The 22,302-nt window shown below is 44.5% G+C and overlaps 1 protein-coding gene across 2 annotated transcripts in view; it reads right to left on the reverse strand.

The window, feature by feature from the left end:
- MRTFA (myocardin related transcription factor A) overlaps positions 1-22,302 on the reverse strand; it is a 2,407,897-nt gene that overhangs the window by 736,516 nt on the left and 1,649,079 nt on the right. For both annotated transcript variants that reach the window (XM_044075412.1, XM_044075419.1), the window contains one exon: positions 2,690-2,852. In XM_044075412.1, coding sequence (XP_043931347.1) covers positions 2,690-2,852 — 163 coding nt within the window. The remainder of the gene's footprint in view (positions 1-2,689; positions 2,853-22,302) is intronic.

Below are 22,302 nucleotides of genomic sequence, written 5' to 3' on the forward strand. Positions count from 1 at the left end.
CAGCTGAACCCCAGTGCACACCCACTCCCACTGAGAACCTGTCTGTGTGACTGAACACTGTTCATACTTGTGTCACTGGGTCCTTGTACATAGCCTGCAGTAATTCTACCAATGTTGCTGGGACTTTGAGCCACCACAGTATTGCCCAAATCAGCTTTCTTGGGACACTGTAGCATGCTTTCTCCAAGTCTATGAATGCCTAGGTGGACTTGTGCTGCATCCTGAACTGAATCCGAGCTGCTCATCTCCCATCTTACTTTCTATTACTCTGTATATCCATTTATCACTCACTGTCTCCAGAACTTTCATGCAATGTGAAAGGAGTCTGACACCTATGTACTACCTACAGTTGTGGATGTCCCCACTGTTGCTGTACACTGGCATGAGTATGCTTAATCTCCAGTCATCTGGGATACGCCTTTCTCTCCACACTGATATGAGCATCCTCAGGAGCCATTTCTCCCCTATCTCACCTAGCATCTTTATCATATCGGCTGTGACCTCATCTGAGCCTGCTGATTTCCCTGACCTCATTTTCCAAGGTGCTATTCTTACTTCTAGGGTGGACGATTTGTCTTCTATCATCATAGGCTATGCCGGTGGAGTAGAGCTACTATGAGGTTTTCTTCGTTCAGAAGCTGCTAGAAATACTCTTTCCATCTTCTTTTGATGTTCTGTGGACTGGTGAGCAGGTTGTTGTTGACATCCCTTAAGAAGGGTGTCCAACCATCTTCTTTATCTTTTTGTCTTTGTCTTGCAACCTAATACAGTTCTTTGGGTCACCTACTGAGTCACTTTCCAGAAGCTGGTAGAATATCTCCAATGCCTTGTTCTTTGCTACTGCAACTCCTTTCTTAGTGTGTTAGCCAGCCACTATTTCTTCCTAGCCTTATCCATATTTTCCATCTCCCACTTTTTCCTGCACTCTTTCTTTCTTTTGATGACTTGAGACTTCTGCATTTCACCACCACCTTTCCTCATGTACCTTATTTCCATACCTGGCTAGACCACATATCTGTTCTGTAGTCCTCACACATGCTGTTTTGAGGCACTTCCATTCTTCTTCAACTCCACCTATTTCCTCCTCTTCTTGGGGGGTGCTAGAGCCCAGAGTAATTCCTTAAACTGTTGTACTTTCTCTGCAGTCAACTTCCAGGTCTTCAGCCTGGTCTCTGTTGACCTTAGACTCTTCTCTGACCATTTCATGCAACTGATTATGGCAATCAGTGGTTTATTCTGTGGCCCAATTGTTTCACTGGGAGAAGACTGTGCAGTCACTGATTCTAACTCAGTGTCCTTTCTTTACTAAGAGGAAATCCACCTGAGTTGCATGTTCGGTCATTCTTGTATGTGATCTTGTGACAGTCTCTGTTTCTGAACCATGTGTTGGCTACTATCAAGCCATTTGCCAGACAGAAGTGGCCTCTCCTTTATTCCTGTTGCGTCATCCATGTGGCAGGCTGTCCTCATATCCTTTTCTGTATGTCCCAATATGTGCGTTCAAGTCACCCATTATCAACCTGCTTTATCTAGTTGGTCCTGCAATTGCTGTATAAACACACTTTTCTCCTCACTATCACACCCCTGCTGTGGCTTATGAATACAGTCCCTATCATTTCTCTGGACTCTGACTGCCATGAATCTATCATTAATTCTGATGATATCCCTCACTGTCTTCTGAAGCTTTCTAGCCTGTCCTCCTCAGTAGTAGACAACTCTGGATCCTAAGCCAAGTGTCTCTGTTGTACTGACCCTCCATCTTGTCTCTTGGGTGTAGTATTCTTAGTTCATTTTTGTCAGGCTGACTGGTTTTATGCCCAGCTTACACTCAACAGAGCTATCCCAGGTAACCCAGGTTAGGCAACTGGATACCGGCCCACATGTAACTTATTTGACTTTGGATTTATGGTGGGCGCCCACAGGCCAACAGGGGCACATACAACCCCTCCCACCATCAGCATGGGTCCCTGGTGTAAGTCATCAGAGTAGGTCAGGTCCTCAACCCACATATCACAGTAAATACCTACACCAACCCAGCGACACCGGTCAACATAACTGAATCACCTAGAGCCATATTTTACACTGTTGAGTGGCTAGCCCTTCCATGGTGTGCAGTCTGTGATTCGTATTCTCCTATCTTGAGGATACTGTGCATCACATTAGATGCCCACAGCAGCTGGTCTATACAACTCTTCCCCCAATAGGGCATCAGGTAGAGTCTGTGTTGCTGCCCAGATCTCCATTCATTGGTGAGTCTGAGATAGAAACACTCAGCAGGTTTTTCAGAGGTGGGAAGAACACCACAGAGATATAGGGAGAATATGCAAAGTCCAACATTATCCTGAAGTCAGGATTGAACCTTGTACCTTGTGCATCGGAGGCGAAACCTTAACCATTATGCCAACTGGTCTTCTAATGACAAGAGCAGCAAAAAAGTAAGGAATAAGCACTACTAAATGTCTGGCCCAAAAAACACCATTAAGCACATTAACTTGCATACGGCACTCTAGCAGCACTGAAGAATGTTTGTTAAACTCAGATTTTCTCAACTAAAACACAAACCACTACACAGTGCTCACAACTTACAACCACATAAAATTCCAGATAAAGATTTAACTTTAAAATCAAAAAGATCTATAACATTTGTTGCCGAGTAGACAGTTTACTATACAGACTGTTTTCCAATTACCTTCATGTCGTCAAGATTAGCCGGTAAAAAACTTGGTTTTCCACTTGGGGCACTACTGTTCTGCCTGACTAGCCCACCATGGCCTGAAGTAGAAGTGCTGCTGTTTGACAGGTTCCGTGATGTCCCTGTGCTGCTGGAGTTTTGTTGCTGATGATCTGGGGGTCTATAAAAAAAACAAACTTTAACAAAAGGTTTTTATTTTTTTATTTTTATTTTTTGCAAAGTAGGGGTCTTTCTCCAACAGCACAGTTGTGACAAAGCAGCAATACAACAATTAAAAATATAGTGTCATTTTCAACAGGAATACATGGCTCCTATTAATCATCTGCTTTTCGGTGGTATGAAATGGCTGGGTTAAGCACAAAGTGTGTGGTTTATTTATTTAACATTTGACAATGAGAATGGTCCATAAACCCTTTTCAGACATGACCAAGACCACAGCAGCAAAGGAGAATAGTTTAGTGTAACCAATGAGGCACCATGTTTTTGGAAGGTAGGAGGAAGTCATACTACCAATAGTAAATACAGACACACATGGAAAACATACAAATTCCAAAAAGACAGAGACCAGTAGTTAGGACTGTTAATGAAAAGCTATCTAATGGGTCCTTATAACAGGTAAAACCAAACCAGCTGTGTATTAAGACTCGTACAGAAATTAATAGTACACATCTGTTCCAGTATTAGAAAGTGGTATTTAGTGTTACCATAAGTACTGGGAGGCACTAGAGACTGTTTTGGGGGGTGCACAAGGACATTTAATCAGAAAAACAGGCAACTCATCTTACCTTTTTACTAAAAATCTCCTCATTCATACAGCACAGACTCAAACACAAACAAAAGAATATTTTAGTGTTATAGGATCAACAGGCAGAACACTTGTCAAACATACTGGAAAGTACAATTGTGTAAGTAAACTTACCATGAATGTAGATTGTTTGAACGATCAGTGCTACAGTAGCCTTAGCTATGTAGGTATAACACAGAGACAGCTTTCAAAGCTTCAGGGCACCTTCAATGTGCCCAAACTGTCAGACAAAAATTACAAGGAAAACTTATCCAAGCTAGAGTTTTCATTGTGTGATACATTACACCTCCTGTAATAGAGGTCTATGGGATATATACAAATGATCCCTTAAGGACATCAAATGTCTCAGCTATATGGCTTCTGAATGTAGATGACTTTTTCCTTTTTAAGTCTTTATAGGCAGATTCAGGCCAACAAAGCCAAACACCACTAGTTGTGGACATGCACATTTCAGCTTTCTTATGACCTCATCAGCAAAGCATAAGTGGACTGTTTGGCTATACTCTAGAAACACAGGATCTTTAAACCCAGCTGATATCCATAACCATTAATGTGTCGACAAAATATCCTAACAACTGAACCAAAAAGTAAAAAGGTCACAGAAACAAACCAATTAGTAAAAATTACAAGAAAAACCTAGCCAAGCTAGAATCTTCATTGTGATACCTTAAACCTCCAGTAATAGAGGCCCATGGGATATATGCATCATAATCAAGAAGGATTAATTCTCAAAGAAATCCTGTCCCTGTAGAAAATGAGATATGGCTGACTCACCATAACAGCTTGCAATTCAGATATTATTCTTAGAGAGTTCGGAGCAATCGGTAAAACTGTTTTCCATGTTAAGAACCTCAAGACAGCAAGGACAGCTGGTTCAAATGGAGCAAGTATTAGCTTCTCTGACGGGTCTATACTAAAAGCATGAAAGCTGTCAAGAGTGAATACGTATACATCGACACATAAAGAGTGATATATTAAAATAGCAAAACACGTATTCAGCGAAAAAGAAACAGCGAAAATGTTTGTTTAGCCTACAGCGCGAATCGGGTGTGCTTTACATAACTAAAGAAAAGCAAAACAACTCTGTTTTGAAGGGGATCATACTTGCTCAAACACAATCTCAGTAACATCTTATGTAGCCATGTGGGGATAAGGAAATACATCTTTTTCCACACAGTAGTGCAATCTCGGAGTTGGCATATTTAAGTGTGGGGGGGGGGCGCAGCTCCCCACATGGGTGGTGCAGGGGGGCTTGACCCCCTGAAAAACTGTGTTATTTACTTTTCTTTAGTTAATTATAGCAGACCCAGATCGCGCTTTAGGCTAAAGACACACGTTCTGTGTTTTTATTTTCAGTAAATATGTGTTTCGCTATTTTTATACATCGCTCTGTATGTGTTGATGTATACATATTCGCTCATGAGAGGTTTCGTGTTTATAGTACAGACCATCTCTAACAGTTAAGATCCCAAGGTGGGGCCACCAGTTTACCTGGAGGTCTTTTATGCAAAATCTCTTTCAAACACATTTTGACATGAGACTGCATTGAAAGAGGAAGATCCATGGGCAGGCATGCTGCAATGGCTGATAAATGAAATTTGACAACAGAATAAGAAAGGTCATAGGAGAGTAACTTGCACAAATATTGTAGAACCAGATAGCAACTAGCCATGAATGGGGTTGCTGGTTATGTTGTTAGCACCAGCTACAAAACCTTTTCCATTTGCTAATATATGATTTTCTAGCAGCATGCTTTCTTGCCTCATTAGTACCTGCTGCACATCCTCGGTAAACAGGTGCCTAAAAGGAATTAAGATACCATCATCCAGGCAGTCAAATTAAATTGATTGGTATCAGGGTATATCAAACACCCCTGTTCCTGTGTGAGTAGATCAAGTCTGTGCGGAAGCTTGTAGTAATTGCCCCTGGCCAATTCCTAAAGAAATGTGAAACACAGTTGCCTGACCCAGAAAGGAGTCACCACAATGATCTGGGTGGATTCCTTAGAAATATTCTAAAGTACCCTGGAAATTAGTGGGAAGGGGAGAAAAATATACTGGAGCATTTCTGCCCAAAGAAAAGAAAAGGCAACTGTCTTCCAGGTCTTGTCGCATGGAGTCCTGGAATAGAATCTTGCCAGTTGATTGTTCAGAGAGGAGACAAAAAGGTCTACATGAGGAACTTCCCGCAGATAGATCAAATCTTGGAATACCCCCAATGTAGTTTCCATTCGTGTGGGACTGCCCTGGTTCTGCTTAGCTTGTCTGCCAAACAATTTTGCTCTGACAGAATACATGATGCCTGTAAAGTGAGACTGCACTGTGAAGCTATATCACAAGCTAACATGGCTAGTTTGTCAACAGGGTATGACCTAGCTCCCCCTTACTTGTTGAGGTACCATGACAGTTGTATTATCTGTAAATAGAGGTCCTGGAGACCAAAGATGGTTCAGAGAACTGTGTGTCTTGATCAAGGCAAGCATCCCCTGATACTTATGTGCTTGTGTCTGACCTACATGTCCCACCCCACCCCAATACTTTTATCCCTCCTGAAACTGCTCTCCAAGCAAAGTCTGAGGCGTCTGTGGTGAATGACTGCTTTAGATCAGGGAAGGAGAAGGGGAGAACTGGATTTAAAGATATCTGTTTGTTTCCACTAAATGACTTCTCTTCTGACAAACCCCAGCACTGCGATTTGAAGAGATAAAGGGTGTTGATGCTGCGACCAAAAACATTTCGGATTCCATTGTACCATTCTCATGTGCAGTCATGCCAGGAGTATTATGAGAAAGGATAGCTGTGTAAAAATCTTTACCATAACCTTAGATGTCTTTCGCTTCTATGTTGCAGTATTCTTAACGTGTGGGAGATCCCCCCCTTCAAGTGGCCCGACATTCAGCCAGCATGCAATAGCTTCTAGCTACTGCAAGTACATGGGATGTTGCACATATGGCTTGTCAAATGTCAGGCATAAAGGACATCTGCATGTACAACCCTCAGAACTGAAATGCCCCAAGAACACCACCAGTGTAAGGAAAAAGGAAAATAATCTGCTATCCAAGGAAAGAGCAAGGTATGGGGGGAAGGAGGAAGGGGATAGAATACAACAACATAGAAGAGAAGGACATCTAAGGTTATGGTAAGACTTTACACAACTATTCTATGCCCTTCTATTCTAATGTTGCATTATTCTCAACATGTGGGAGAGTACAAACGCTTAGGAGGAAACCTGGGAGGACAAAAGAACAGAGGAACTTTCTACAAAGCCATGAAAAATGGCTCTAGCAAACCCAGCTCTGGATTTAGAAATACTATCCAGCTTGTAATGCTTGATGAAAGTATGAATCGAAGACCAAGTGGCAGCCTCCAAAATGGGGTTAGTATCCAAATCCATAAAGAATGCACCAGAGGAAGCCACAGACCTAATGGAGTGATCCTTTACAGGAACAGGAAGACTCTTACCATGAAACACACAAAATGAAATTGCCTTAGAAATCCAAGAGGAAATAGTCTGCTTGGAAACAGGCAAACCCAGAGCTCTGGGATGAAAAGAAACAATAAGCTGATCAGATTTCTTGATAGCCTTAATTTTATTCCAAATAAAACCTAAGTTGTCTATGCACATCCAAGGTGTGTAAGATCCTCTCAATGGAGGATTGTGGAAAAGGGAAAAAATTGGGCAATTGAACAAACTGATTAAGAGACGACTCATTCACCACCTTGGGGAAAAAGGAAGGATTAGTACACAAAGAGACCCTATCCTTATGAAAAACAAGAAAAGGTGGAGAAACCATCAAAGCTCAAATCTCAGAAATCCTCCCAACAGAGGTTAAAGATAGAAAAGAACTGTTTTCCAGGTACAAATCTTTAAGGAAGCTGAAGCAGCAGGCTCAAAAGGGGCTACAATTAGCTTCTCTAAGATATAATTCATATCCCAAGGAGGAGGAAAGTACAGTTGTGTACACTTACCATAAATGTAGATGTTCGAGTGTATTCACTATTGCAGTCATTACATTTGGGTTATCTCTTTGCAGGTAGGCCTCAGTTGGCCTCATTTTCAAAGTCTTGGGTCCTGTGTCGGTTGCTGTCTCTTCTTCCATGACGTCAGGCAGTCAGGGGTATAAAGCATGCAGCCAATGCCATTACATCAGTTTTTCTTGTCCCAGATGTCAGGTGCCCCCATAATGGGAAGAAATTATATACAAGGTTACACCTCCAACTATAAGCAAATACACCAGAAAGCTTAAAAAACGTAAACAAGAAGAGAGGTATAGCAAATAGAAGTCAGGGGGGCTGGAGGGAGGGTAACCAGGACTGCAACAGTGAATACACTCGAACATCTACATTTATGGTAAGTGTACAAAACTGTACTATGTTCTTCATTTTTCACTGTTGCAGTCATTACATTTGGGCAGATTTCCAAAGCTAAGGAAGGGAGGAGGCAATTAGAGAGCATTAGGACCAGCTATTAAGCCCTGCAAAGACTGCAGTGGCAAAACCAGCTCTGGATTTAGAGAAAATAGGCAAGTGGTAATGCTTAGTGAAGGTATGAACAGAACTCCAGGTAGCAGTTTCCAGGATGTCCCTGGTAGGAACACCTCTGAGAAAGGCTGCTGACGAAGATGCAGCCCTGGTGGAATGTGATCTTATCCCCTGTGGGGTAGGTTTTCCATGGTGCTTATAGCAGAAATGAATGCAATGGCCTATCCATTTAGAAATGGTTTGCTTTGAAATGACCTTCCCCTCTGCCCCTGCACCAAAGGCAACTAGCAGCTGTTCAGTTTTCCAGAAAGGCTTAGTCCTGTCCAAATAAAATCTAAGTTGTCTGTGCATGTCCAAAGAGTGCATTATTCGTTCTCCTTTGTTCTGTGGATTACAAAAGAAGGTTGGCAAATGAATGGACTGATTAAGGGCCACACTGGATACCACCTTGGGCATAAAGGAAGGATTGGTCCTGAGGGACACCCTGTCTGCATGGAAGATTATGAAGGGATCCACTACCATGAGGGTCTGTAATTCAGACACTCTTCTTGCTGAAGTGATGGCTAGAAGGAAGGCTGTTTTCCAAGAAAGGAATTTCAACTCTGCAGTTGCAGCTGGCTGAAAGGGAGGTAGAGTGAGCTTTTCCAATACAAAGTTAAGGTCCCAGGTTGGAGTAGGGGCTCCCTGGGTGGTCTTAAATGTTTGGCCCCTCTGAGGAATTGCTTCAGCAGGGGGTGAGAGAAGAGGGGTGGCTCCGTATTATAATGTGCTGAAATGGCAGAGGCATGAATTTTAATAGAAGAGAAGGAAAGGCCCTTGTGAAGCATCTTTGTTAAGTACTGAAGAATATGCGGTAAGCTGGGCACTGTTGTGCCCATCCCCTGAGTTTGGCTCCAGGAACAGAATCTTTTCCACTTTTCAGCATAGGATTTTCTAGTACTAGGCCTCCTTGCCTCCAAAATGACATCCAGCACAATTACTAAGGGATGGTAATGGCAAGCTCCAGTAATTAGCCAGGCTGTAAGGTTCAGGGTTGGAAGCTGGGGGTGCAGAATCTGGCCCTCCTGCTGTCACAGCAGGGAAGGTGTCTGAGACAGGTGCCATGGTTACAGCAGTGACACACTGCACAAGAGGGGGTACCAGTGTTGGCATGGCCAGTCTGATGCAATGAGTATTGTCCTTAGTTTGTCCTGTTTGATCTTTAGTAGAACTGTGGAGGGGAGAGGCAGAGGGGAAAGGCATAAACTGAGAGGTTTTCTCAGGTGAAGGATAGGACATCCACTTTCCAAGCATGTCTGTGGGGAGTCCTTGTGCAGAATTTGCCCAACTGGTAGTTCTGAGGGGAGGCAAACAGGTCTATCTCTGGGCTCCCCCATTTGCTTCTCAACATGTTGAATATCTTTGGTTCCAGTTTCCACTCGTGTGGGTCCATGAGATTTCTGCTTAGGTCGTCTGCCAGTGAATTTAGCTTGCCTGGCAGGAATTGAGCTTGTAGGTGTACTTGGTAGCTCAAGGCTGTGTTCCACAGAGCCATGGCTAGTCTTCAGAGAGGGTATAAGTGGGCTCCCCCTGCTTGTTTATGTACCACATAACAGTGGTGTTGTCTGTCTTTACCAATAATTGTCCTGGAAGTATGTGATCCTTGAAGGCTGTCAGAGAATTCTGTACAGCTAACATTTCTTTTTGACTGATATGCAGGTGCATTTGACTCGGGTTCCATTTGCCCTGAATGCACTGCCCTGCCAAGTGTGCCCCCCATGCATAGCCTGATACGTCTGTTGTTAGGGTTTGGGCAGCAGGGGTAGAGTGAATGGCAGTCCCTTGTTGTGGTAGCAGGCCTCCGCCCACCAAAGGAACTCTATCTGTAGACAAGGTATGATAGGAATCACTAATTCTAGATCCTGAGAATGTTGACACCATAGGCTTTTTAGATACCATTGTAGTTTCCTCATATGCAGTCTTGCATATGGAATTAGTAGGATGCAAGAGGCCATGAACCCCAGAGCTTGCAGTATTTTCCTTGCAGTTAGCTGGGTATTTGTGGCCAGTAATTTGAAATAGTATGTCAGATAAACTTGTTTCTCTGGCGTGAGGTAGGCCATCTAGGAAGTTGTGTTCAAGCTTGCTCCCAGGAATATAATTTGTTGGCAGGGTACTAGATGAGATTTCTTTTCGTTTATTCCAAACAGGTGGTTCTGATTTAAGGGAGCATCCAACAGTTTAGCTTTAACATGATCAGGCAAAGATTGCTCCTTAAGCCAAGCATGCCTTCTGAGCAGAGACCCAGTAACAGCAGCCCTGCAAGAGGCCTCTAATGAATCAAATCCACATTGCAAAGTATATTTACCAACCTGTTCAACAGAATGCATTAAATCCTGTAATTCTTTATTTTCAGTACAGTCAGGAATCAACATCATTTTCGGTTTAAGCAACCTAATAACATCTTGTTGATACTTTAACATATGAAACTGGCAGTTTAAAGCCCTAATGGCCAAGGTTGCAGAAGTGTAAACCTTCTTACCCCATCTATCCAGTGCCCTGGAGTCTATAATCACTCCCTCCTTGGTCAGATCCGACCACAAACTGATAACCCTGGACATCCTCACCCCTCCACCTCCCCCAGTCAAAAAAAACATAGTCAAAAACCTTTCCAAAGCAAACTTCAAACTACTTGCATCCGAAGTGGAAAGCTTCACTATTCCCTTGCAGAAGGATAATGATAACCAGGATGCGGAATCCTACACCAAGGCACTCTATATGCATCTTCAGGATTGCATGGACCGTGCTATCCCAAATAAAACCAAGACTCCTTCCTCAAGCAAGAAGAAACCAGTCTGGTGGACCCCGGCCATAAACAAACTTTACAATAAAAGGAGGAGACTTATACAAAAAAAGGCCAAATCTCAAGTAGAAAAATCATCCCTGATCAGCATTAGTAAGAAATTGAGGGCCCTCATCAAGTCAACTAAAGCTAATTTTGAAAAGAAAGTTGCCAAGGATGCCAAGGATAACCATAAGGCCTTCTATGGTTACATCAAAAACCTAAATGACAACGCTCAGGTCTGTTCTGAGCTAGTACAAAATGGAACAAAATACACTGACCCTTCTGACATTGCCAACATCTTGGCTGACAGGTTCAGTGCAAATTCCCCCCCCCCCCTCACCACCTACAGGGCCTATTACCATTCCAGGGGACTGTGTAAGTCCAATTATTACTGATACGTTGGCTAACAAGGCTCTATCTAAAGCTAAAAACACTTCCTCCATGGGACCAGCAGGTGTCCCAGGCTGTGTCATACGTGAGCTCCAAAAGGAATTATCCCTGCATCTTAATACCCTGTTCAGTCTCAGCCTCTCCACAGGATATGTGCCCAGAGAATGGCGCATGGCAATGGTGGTCCCGCTACACAAGGGTGGGGACACAACTGACCCTGGGAACTACCGACCAATTGGTACAGTCTGATCTGTAAGGCTATGGAGCGAATCATTATGGAACTCATAAATGGAGAGATTGGGAACCTCCAGTCGCTGGACCCCACACAGTTCGGCTTCTTCAAGGGCAGATCATGCCTCCTGAACCTGGTGGATTTCTTTGAGACAGTTACTGAGGCTATAGATAAGGGAAAGGAGATACGCACGGCTTACCTTGACCTTGCTAAAGCATTTGACACCATTCGCCATTTGGGTATTATTGATAAGCTCATCAGCCTGGGCATAAACCCTTACGTCACAAGATGGATCGCAAACTGGCTCTCAGACAGATCCCATAAAGTAAGAGTAGCAGGATCTATGTCCGAATCCAGACCAGTAACGAGTGGTGTGCCTCAGGGCTCTGTCCTGGAGCCCCTCCTGTTTGGCATATACTTCTCAGAAGTACAGGCAAGCACGGAAGGGCTGTGGCTGACTAAGTTTGCGGACGACTGCAAACTGGGTGCTATAATAGAGTCTCTGGATGACATGGAGATCCTCCAGAAGGGCCTAAATGAGACTGATGCATGGTGTCAAAGCCATGGTCTCAAGCTAAATGCAAAAAAATGCGTAGTAATCCCCTTTGGAAAAAACAAGAGTACCCGCAAACTACAACATAGGAGGTAATCCCCTGAAATTTGAAGAAGAAATAAGGGATCTAGGGACCCAAGTAGATAGCCAGCTTTCCTTTGATAACCATGTTGCCAAAGTGGTTAGAAAATCCTTCTATGTGACCCATCTGATCATGAAAGGGTTCGCATCAAGATCTAAGGATGTAATGGTGCCCCTCTACTCTTCCCTCATCAGACCCATTATTGAGTACAATGCACCAATTGGAATGTACCTGTCTAGACATCCCCTGCAGCTGGAGAGACCACAGAGGTACAAGAGAATTACTGGCCTCAAACAGTTGCCCTATGCAGCACGATTGAAAAAGCTAAGACTGTTCTCTGTTGCATACCGCTTTCTCAGAGGTGATCTCTGTCTAATGTACAGAGCCATGTCCAACCCAGAATTGTTGAACATGCTCTATCTTAGCAAAACCAAATCTACACGAGCTACACGCTCTAGGGATATAAACCTCAACACAACAATGAATAGAACATGCTGGAGGGATAGATTCCCTCTGCAGAGACTTCCCTTACTATGGAGCAGGGTCCCGATCTACGTAAGACAGAGCCCCTCACTATCACTCTTCAAGAGGAACCTTGATGAGTGGATCGGTAACAGAAAGTTCACACCAACAGCACTACTAGATAGGGGCCAAGGGTACTAGCTGCTAGTACAAGGGTCTAGGGAACTACTAAAGGGGCAGTGAATACCGCACAACGTGGCTGGGCTAATATATGCCTTCAGGCAGATAGCTCAGTACCAACCTATGAACCTATAAGAAGGGGTAGGATTTTTAGCAGTAGAAGCCTTAATGCCCTTGGGTCCCTGTGAAATAGTCTCTGGATCCGCAATAGGATTTTTAAAAAGAAACTTGTGAGAGTCAGGAACCCTGTAATATCTGTCCGGTTTTCTGGGAGAAGGAGGCAAAGAATCAGGGCCAAACTAGATTCCGAAAAGGCATCATCAACAATGTCTAGTACAGGAGGTATAGCTAAAGGCCTATGCTGAGGCAGGAGTAAGAAATCCCTAAGCCTCTTTTTTGAATAAGAAAAACCCTGGCTTTCCCAGTGGAAATGCTCCTTTAGAGTACTTAAGGTTTCACCAAAAGAAAAATTCTCAGAGGGGAAGCAGAGGGAAGAGAGTCCTCTGCATCAGAATCGTCATAAGTAGATAAGGGCAAATCCAGATCATCAGCAGAATCAGAAAAATCAGAATCCTGGTCAGAAGATTCATAAACAACTTCAGTCATAGGTCTCTTAGAAGGGGGAGGTAGGCTTCCCCTGATTATAGTTATAAGATCTTAAGTCATTCTTATCATTTGTTTTTTAAGCAAAGAGGCCTGAGCATGCAGTCTGGGAGTTGGTTTCTTAGGCATGGTTCGAGATTTAGGCCTAAATGAAGAAGGAGGCATCGGTTTAATATGCAAGTCCGTAGGCCTGAATACACCCTCAGAAGCCGGTGCCTGCACAGCAGTTCCAGACCCATCCAAGGTAGAGACATCCACAGGTTCCACAGTTGACGCATCTCACGGAATACTGGACTCCGAATGGGTCTCAGTAGAGGCCTGCGAATCAGAAGAAGCAGGTATCAGGGGCTGCGAAAGTGCCTCACTGAGGACTGGCGAACTGGCAATTGGCTTAGGAGAAGCATCGTCAGCAGCTTTGGACCTAGGTGGCCTGTCTCTGTCTTTATCTCTGTGTTTTTCCGGAATCCCGGTAGTAGGATGGATAACAGACAACATTTCTGGATAATTAAACAGAGAACTGAAATATTTAGAGACGAAAATATACTGACGACGGAGAGCGCGCTGATTAAATAAAGCACAAATCTGACAGCAAGGTATGTCATGGTCAGGGGCCCAGGCAAGGAATACAGTATGAATGAAAATCTTTGTGAGATATTTGCTTTCCACAAGTAATGCAATTATTAACTTTTACTGACATCGGTAAGGAGCAAGAAAAAGTTTCCCCAATGGGGTACTTCGCTTTAGTTGAAGACTTAGGTTCTGAAACTCAAAAATGAAAATTTCAGGAGTCGGCCGACCGGCACTTGCGAACTGCTTCTGCTTCGAGCACTGCACGGCAAGAAAGACAGATGTAATGGCATCGGCTGCATGTTTTATACCCCTGACGACCTGACGTCATGGAAGAAGGGACAGCATCCGACGCAGGACCCAAGACTTTGTTAATCAGGCTGACTGAGGGCTACTGCAAGCAGATAACCCAAATATAATGACTGCAACAGTGAAACACGAAGAACATCTGAGTTTTTACCAAAGGGGATGACGACGGATTCTTTGCCGTTAAGCTTAAGGCCATGGTTTTGATGCCAGTCATTGGTCTCAGTGAGGACTTTCTGTAGAAAGTCTGCACCACTTGGGGAGTTAATAATGGCTCCCACCTTGCAGCCATCTGTGAACTTGGTCAGCCAGAGTCCCTTTGTGTTGCCCTGGACTTCTGAGAGGTAGATGCCGAACAGGAGAGGAACCAGGACCGATTCCTGTGGGACTCCACTCGTGACTGGTCGGCAGTCTGACTTGGAGTTTGCTACTTTCACAATGTGTGTTCCATCTGTGAGCCAATTTGCAGCCCGCCTAGTGATACAGGGGTTGATGCCTAACTTGGTGAGTTTATCAATTATTCCCGAGTGAGGAATGGTATCAAAGGCCTTGGCCAGATTGAGGTAGACTGTATGCACTGCCTTACCTTCATCCACAGCCCTAGTGACTGACTCAAAGAAGTCAATCAGGTTGAGCAGGCATGATCTCCCTTTCACAAAGCCAAACTGCCTGGGGTCCAGTGTTTGGAGATTTCCTATATCTTTGTTAATCAGGTCCATGTAAAGCTCCACAGCTTTACATATCAGACTCGTCAGGCTAATGGGGCAACAATTCCCAGGGTTTGTAGTTGCTCCCCCTTTATGGAGAGGGATGACTGTAGCAGTTCCACCATTCGGTAGGTACATAGCCTGAGGTAAGGCTGTGACTGAAAAGGGCACACAGATGTGGTGCCAGTTCACTTTGTAGTTCATGGAGAATACAGCCAGGGATATTATCTGGTCCCATGGAAGCTGTAATCTTGGCCTTTGACAGTGCAGCTTTAACTTGGGTTGCAGTAATGCTGGGTGCCTGGCATTCTTCCGGTATTGTGATTGGTCATTTTGGGGGGGGGGGGGGGAGACAGAGGTAAAGTTGACACAATCTGTCGGTCAGTATGTTGGCAACATCTGTTGGCTCAGTATAGGAGGTACCATTGTGAGAGCACATCTGGGTATTGCTGTGAAAGTTCTTGATATAACTATGAAACGCTTTGTGATTGTTTTTAGTGCCTGCCGCAATTCTGCATTCATAGCTGGCTTTAGAGGATTTGATGAAGGATCTCAACTTTTTGTTGAGGCTAATAAGGGATTTTTGCCAGTCTTGGAACTTCACCTTTTTCTGCAACAGTTTCTTCTTTCTGTTGTAGAGTTTATTAATGGCAAGGGATGACCAGATTGGCTTCCTTTTTATGGAGGAGAGCATCTTGGTTCTGTTAGGTATGGCTAGTTCCATGCATTTATGTACATGTTCGTACAGTGCATTGATGTATGATTCGGCAGTCATGTAGCTATTTTCCACTGGCATGGGTGCCGTGAAGTTAGCCACCTCTGTTTTTAGGAGTCCAAAGTCAGCTTTGGAGAAGTTTTTCAATGTGGTTACCTTTGCAGGGTAGGTGTGGTGGTGTGGGTGAGAGGTGGATTTCCATGGTGATTAGTTTATGGTCAGATATGACCAAAGAGGGATTGACTATTGGTGTAGAGCAATGGTTGCTCATGTTAGTAATAACCAGGTCAAGGATGTTGCTTCCTCTAATGGGGTCAGAATGAGCTGGTCCAGGGCACTGGAACTGATGAATTCCAGGAAGCATTAGCCAAGTGTATTGGTGCTTGAACAGCTTTCCCAGTTGATGGAGGGGTAGTTGAAGTCTCCTAGTATGTGAGTGTTGGGTTGAACCGTGACAAATTCCAGGGTGCTTAGGAACGGGGAGCGAGTGTCTAGGGAAATGGTTGGGGACCTATAGCAGGCTATGACCTAGATCGCAGTCTTACCAAATGTTAGCTGTACCTGAAGTATCTCAGATGCATTATGCTGGGCTATAAGTCTGGAGGTGTGCATATCCTCTATGAATATGGAGACACAACTGCCCTTGGAGCTTCGGTCCTTGTTTTGGGGCCGAAAGGTGTGGAATGAGTTATTGCCTGGTAGGGCAGGAGTGCTTTCTGCCACTTTAAACCAGGTCTCCACTGCAGCACAAGTGTCGATGTTCTCCATTTTGAGGAGTGCTTTGAGTGAGTGCATCTTGAGATTTAGACTTATAGCGTTGAGCAGCAGGACCCTCAGACTGCATTTATTTATAGCTGTTACGGTGGTAATTTGATCTTTGTAACACCACCTAAAAAAGGCACTATAGAGGTGGCAAGAGCCTTAGCCAGTACCCAGAACCCCAGGGGTGACAGATGCAGGCCATCTCTGGCAAAGCATTGAGGTATGTCAGTCATGTCATCCCAAGCAGACAGATACTGGATCCCCTTGGAATGACACCAGAAACTTAGCCAGTTGTTGAAATCAATCATTTTTTGTTGGTACTGCAGTATCATTCTGGGTGATGGTAGGATACTGCTCTGGGCTAGTGTCATACCTGCCTGCGCGACATAATCCGAGAACTCCACCATGTCTCTTCATGTAGTCCAGGGAGGTGCATCTCAGGTCATTCACTCCCACATGGACAATGACAATTGTTGTGGAGTGACCTGAGTGCGGGTGTTAAGTGTCGGATTCTGGCACCTGACAGACAGCTGACTGTTACCTTCTCCTTAGTCAACCTAGTGAGTGGGACATCTGTGTGCCTCACTATTGAGTCACCTATGATTAGTGTGCTGAGCAAGGTGTTTAGCCTTAGGTCGAGGTGCACACTGTGGAGGAGAGCTGTGTCTCCTGTGGTTTGTGCTGTGTTGCGGTGGTCGAGTGCATTTCTTTCTTGGAGGTCTCTGCTGCTTGGGTAAATTTCTACAGAGTGCTTCTGCGAAGGTGGGTGTGTAGTTTGTGTTTTTATGTGAGAGTTGTGACAGTGGGTGTTCTGCAGGTCTGTGTGTTCCATGTGGTATGGTGCAGGTGTTGACCTTTTCCTCTTGACCAGCTAGTCTGGTCTTGGCTGGAGAGTGCATAGCTTCCAGTTTGGTGATATAAGTGCATCTCACACAAGTCTGAGTGTTGGGAGGTAAGAGGAGAAGGTTGTCTGTGTACATGAGGCAGTTCCTACACTGCCTCAGAATAACCAAGTGCGCCAGGTTAATAAAAGAAAGCACAAGGAAATTACAGTTGTGTACACTTACCATAAATGTAGATGTTCGAGTGTATTCACTGTTGCAGTCATCACACTTGAGTTATCTGCCTGCAGGTAGCCCTGAGTCGGCCCGAATACCAGAGTCTAAGTGTTTTTGCGTCGGATGCTGTCGCTTCTTCCATGACGTCAGGTCGTCAGGGGTATAAAACAGGCAACCAATGCCATTGCATCAGTTTTTCTTGCCCCAAATGTCAGGAGCCCCCCCAAATAGGGAGCTAGAATATGGTGGGAAACACCACTAGTAAAAAGTAAATACCAATACCATTAGGAATGGCCATAGAGAGGAGAGATATGAAGATAGAGAAAGCCAGGGAGGCTGGAGGAAAGGTAACTAGGACTGCAACAGTGAATACACTCGAACATCTACATTTATGGTAAGTGTACACAACTGTACTATGTTCTTCGTGTTTCACTGTTGCAGTCATCATACTTGGGTTGATTCCCAAAGCTGAGGAAGGGTGGAGGCAGTCAAGAAGTGTTAGGGCTGGCTAGTAGGCCTTGCAAGACTGCTGTAGCAAATCCAGCCCTGGACTTAGAAAAGACAGATACGTGGTAATGCTTAGTGAAGGTGTGTGCTTGTAGCAGAAATGGATGCAGTGTGCTATCCATTTGGAAATGGTTTGTTTTGAAATGACCTTACCCTCTACCCCTGTAGCAAAGCTAACTAGCAGCTGGTCAGATTTTCTGAAAGGCTTAGTCCTGTCAAGGTAGTACCTGAGCTGACTGTGCACGTCCAAGGAGTGCAGGATCCTTTCCCCTTTATTCTGAGAGTTAGGGAAGAAGGTTGGCAAATGGATGGATTGGTTCAGAGCCACACTGGACACCATCTTAGACATAAAGGACGGGTTAGTCCTAAGGGAAACCCTGTCAAAATGGAAAATAATGAAGGTTTTCACAGCTATTAGTGCCTGTAACTCAGACATTCTTCTTGCTGAAGTTATGGCTAAAAGCAAGGCTATTTTCCAAGAGAGGAATTTTAAGTCTGCTGAGGCAGTAGGTTCAAAAGGGGGATGCATGAGCTTTTCCTGTACAAAGTAAAGGTCCCAGGCAGGGGTGGGCACTCTCCTAGGGGGCCTTAAGTTGTTAGCCCCTCTCAGGAACTGTTTGATGAGAGGCTGAAAAAATAGAGGTGGCTCAGTATTATAATGAGATGGCAGAAACATGAACCTTAACGGAGGAGAAGGATAGGCCTATGCGGAGTAGCTCTGCTAGGTAATCCAGGATTACAGGTAAGAAGGGCACTGCTGTGTCCTTCCCTTGAGACTGATTCCAACAATAATACATTTTCCACTTTTCAGCATAGGATTTCCTAGTACTAGGCCTTCTGGCTTCAAGAATGATGTCCAGCACCTGTTTGCTGAGGGATGCTGGATAGGTTATTCAAGGGATAAGCCAGGCTGCAAGGTTTAGGGTTTGCAATTGTGGATGCAAAATCTGTCCCTCCTGCTGAGACAGCAGGTTAGGAGTCTGGTGACGTTGCCAGGGTGGCACTGTTGTCAGGCTGCATAAGAGTTGCTACCAGTGCTGGCGTGGCCAGTCTGGGGCAATAAGAATTGCCTTTGACCTGTCCTGTTTTATCTTGAGAGAAGGGGCAGATGGGTAAAGGCATACATTGAGAGGTAATTGAAAGGATAGGGCATCCACCTTCCAGGCCCTGCTGTGAGGGTTCCTGGAGCAGAATTTGCTCAACTGGTGGTTCCTGGGGGAGGCAAAGAGGTCCACCTCTGGATCAGAAAGTTGAAGGTGTTGGGCTCTAATTTCCACTCATGTGGGTCTAGTAGATTTCTGCTTAAGTCATCTGCCAGTGAATTTTGTTTGCCTGGCAGGAAATGAGCTTGTAGATGCACTTGGTTGTTCAATGCTGTGTTAAACAGAGCCATGGCTAACCTGCAGAGTGGGTAAGAATGGGTCCCCCCCCTCCTTCTTTATGTACCACATAACTGTGGTGTTGTCTGTTTTTATAAGCAGTTGTCCTGGAAGGATTAGGTATTTTCTGTGCAGCTAGCATCTCTTTTTAATTGATGTGCAGGAGTATCTGCCCTGGGCTTCAGTGGCCTTGAATGCATTTGCCTGCCATGTGAGCCCCCCATGCATAGTCTGATGCATCTGTTGTCAGGGTTTGGGTGGCAAGGGGTTGAGTGAAAAGCAGTCCCTTGTTGTGGTTGCATGCTTCTGCCCACCAAAGGAACTCTGCCCTTAGATAAGATAGGAATGACTGTTTCCAGGTCCTGAGAAAGTTAGCACCAAAGACTTTTTAAGTACCACTGAAGCTTCCTCATATGCAGTCTTGCATATGGAATTAGCAGAATACATGAGGCCATGAACCCTAGGGTTTGCAGTATTTTTCTTGCACATAGCTGCATTCTGGTGACAATTTGTTTTAAGAAATTTTTTCAGAAAGACCTGTTTTTCTAAAGTGAGAAATGCCATCTGGGAAGTTGTGTCCAAGCTTGCTCCCAGGAACACAATCTTTTGACTGGGCACCAGTTGTGATTTCTTTTGGTTGATGGTGTACCCCAATAAAGTGGAAGGCTTTTTACAAATGCCAGGTGCTGGAGATGCAATTCCTGACTGTCCACCTGAATCAGGCAGTCGTCCAAGTATGGGAAAATTTGGATATTTGTCTGCCTGCAGTAAACAATGGCTAGAGCCAGGCACTTTGTGAATACTCCGGGCACAGTAGATAAGCCAAAGGGAAGTGCAGAGAACTGAGACTGCATAGAGCCTGCCCTGAAACGAAGACATTTCCTGCATGACTCCCTTGTGGGGATGTGCAGATAAGCTTCTTTTAAGTCTAGAGTGGCTAACCAGGCATCCTTGGCATAGGAAGAAGCTGTTGCAGGGTAAGCATTTTGAATTTTGGGACCACCAAAAAGGTGTTGAAAATAGAAAGATCCAGGATTGGGTGCCAAGAGCCCCCTTTTCTGGGCACCAGGAAAAGTCTGTAGTAGAAACCCTGACCCCTTTGTTCTGCTGGAACAGGTTGAATAGCTCTGATATTAAGCAGGGAAAGAACTTGCTTTTGAGCCTCTGCCCACTGGTTTGGAGGAAGGTCTGGAAACCCGCTTGGGGTTAGCAGTGAATGGAAGTAGAATTTGTACCCCTGGGATACAATATTTAGGACCCATCAGTCCTGAGTAATGGACATCCATTTTTTTGCATGAAGGGCAAGTTTTCCTCCTAGGGGCACAAGTAATTGGGAAGGGCTGGGAAGGAGAATTGAAAAGTCATTGTAAACTTATTTCCATAAGGGGGGGCATACCACTCCCTGTTTCTGAGGTGGGGGCACCCCATTGTTTAGATCTCTACATACCCTGAGACTGTAGTTTGGGTGGCCTGTTTCCTATGGGTCTGGTCTGGGAAGGCCTGGAAGGGGCTGGAAAGGACCAGTTTTTTGAAGGCCAATGCCTACTGAATCTAGGCAGTTGCACTTGTAAGAATTCTTTGACAGTTTGCATAGATTTAGCTTTTTCTTCCATCTTTTTAAGAACTTCTTCTGCTTTGGTGCCAAACAAACAGTCCTTATTTAAAGGAGCATCTAGTAATTTGGATTTGACATGATCTAGCAAGGTTTGTTCCTTCAGCCAAGCATGCCTTCTCAAAATAGACCCAGTGACTGCAGCCCTGCAAGATGCTTCTAGGGCATCAAAGCCACACTGCAAAGTATGCCTACTAACTTGGTTTGCAGAATGCATAAGCTCTTGTAAATCTTTTATTTTCTGCGCAATCTGGTAATAATACTATTTTTTGTTTAATTAGTTCCATAATATTTTGCTGGTACTTCAACATGTGAAACTGGCAATTCAATGCTCTGATGGCAAGAGTAGCAGAGGTATATACCTTCTAACCCCATCTGTCTAAAGCTCTGGAATCCCTGTCCGAAGGGGTATGATTTCTGAATGTAGTAGCCTTAATACCTTTAGGTCCCTGGGAAATGGTCTATGGATCCGCAGTAGGATTCTTGAAGAGAAATTTGTGGGACTCAGGTACTCTGTAGTACCTGTCAGGTTTCCTAAGGGCTAGGGGTAATGTATCTGGAGTAAGACTGGATTCCATAAAAACATCATCTACAACATCCAGGACAGGGTGGTATAGCAAGAGGCCTGTGCTGAGGCAACTCTAAAAATTATATGAGTCTCTTTTGGGACTGAGGGTAGTATGCAAGGTTTCACCAAAAGAAAAATCCTCTGGAAGGGAGGCAGAGGGAATGGATTCCTCTGCATCTGAATCCTCAAAGGCTGATAAGGGCATGTCCTGATGATCAGAAGGGTCAGAGTGACTCCTGGTCTGTAGAATCAGAAGGAAATTCAATTTGTTGTCTCTTAGCAGGGGAAGGCTGGCTTCCCCTAATTAGGGTAATAAGGTCTTCAGCCATTCTAAGCATTTGTTTTTTTGGCATGGGAGCTAGAGCATGAGCTTTGGTCATTGGTTTTCTAGGCATAGTGCATAATCTGGGCCTAAGAAACTCAGTAGCTTTGGCTAAAAACGAAGTTGTTGGTTTGATTCAAACATTGGTAAGATGGCATACACCCTCAGAAGCCGGTGCCTGCATAGCGGCTCCGGAAACATCCAAGGTAGAGACACATCCACAGGTTCCATAGTCTAAGAAGCATCTTGTGGCATACCGGACTCTGAATGGGTCTCAGCAGAGGCCTGTGAATCCACAGAATCGGGTATCAGGGGCTGCGAAGGCACCTCGAGTACCAGCAGAGTGGTGACTAGCCTAACTGAAGCATCGTCGACAGTTTTGGTAACTATGCAGTCTGTCTCTGTCTTTACGTTTTTTGGGAAGATCGGTAGTCGGGTGGATTATCGAAGCCATTTCAGAATACGGAGAACGAGAGCAAAAGAATTTAGCGACAA

This window comes from Protopterus annectens, chromosome 1.part1, assembly GCF_019279795.1.
Source record: "Protopterus annectens isolate FY-2018-M chromosome 1.part1, PAN1.0, whole genome shotgun sequence".
In the NCBI taxonomy this organism is placed as follows: Eukaryota; Metazoa; Chordata; order Ceratodontiformes; family Protopteridae; genus Protopterus; species Protopterus annectens.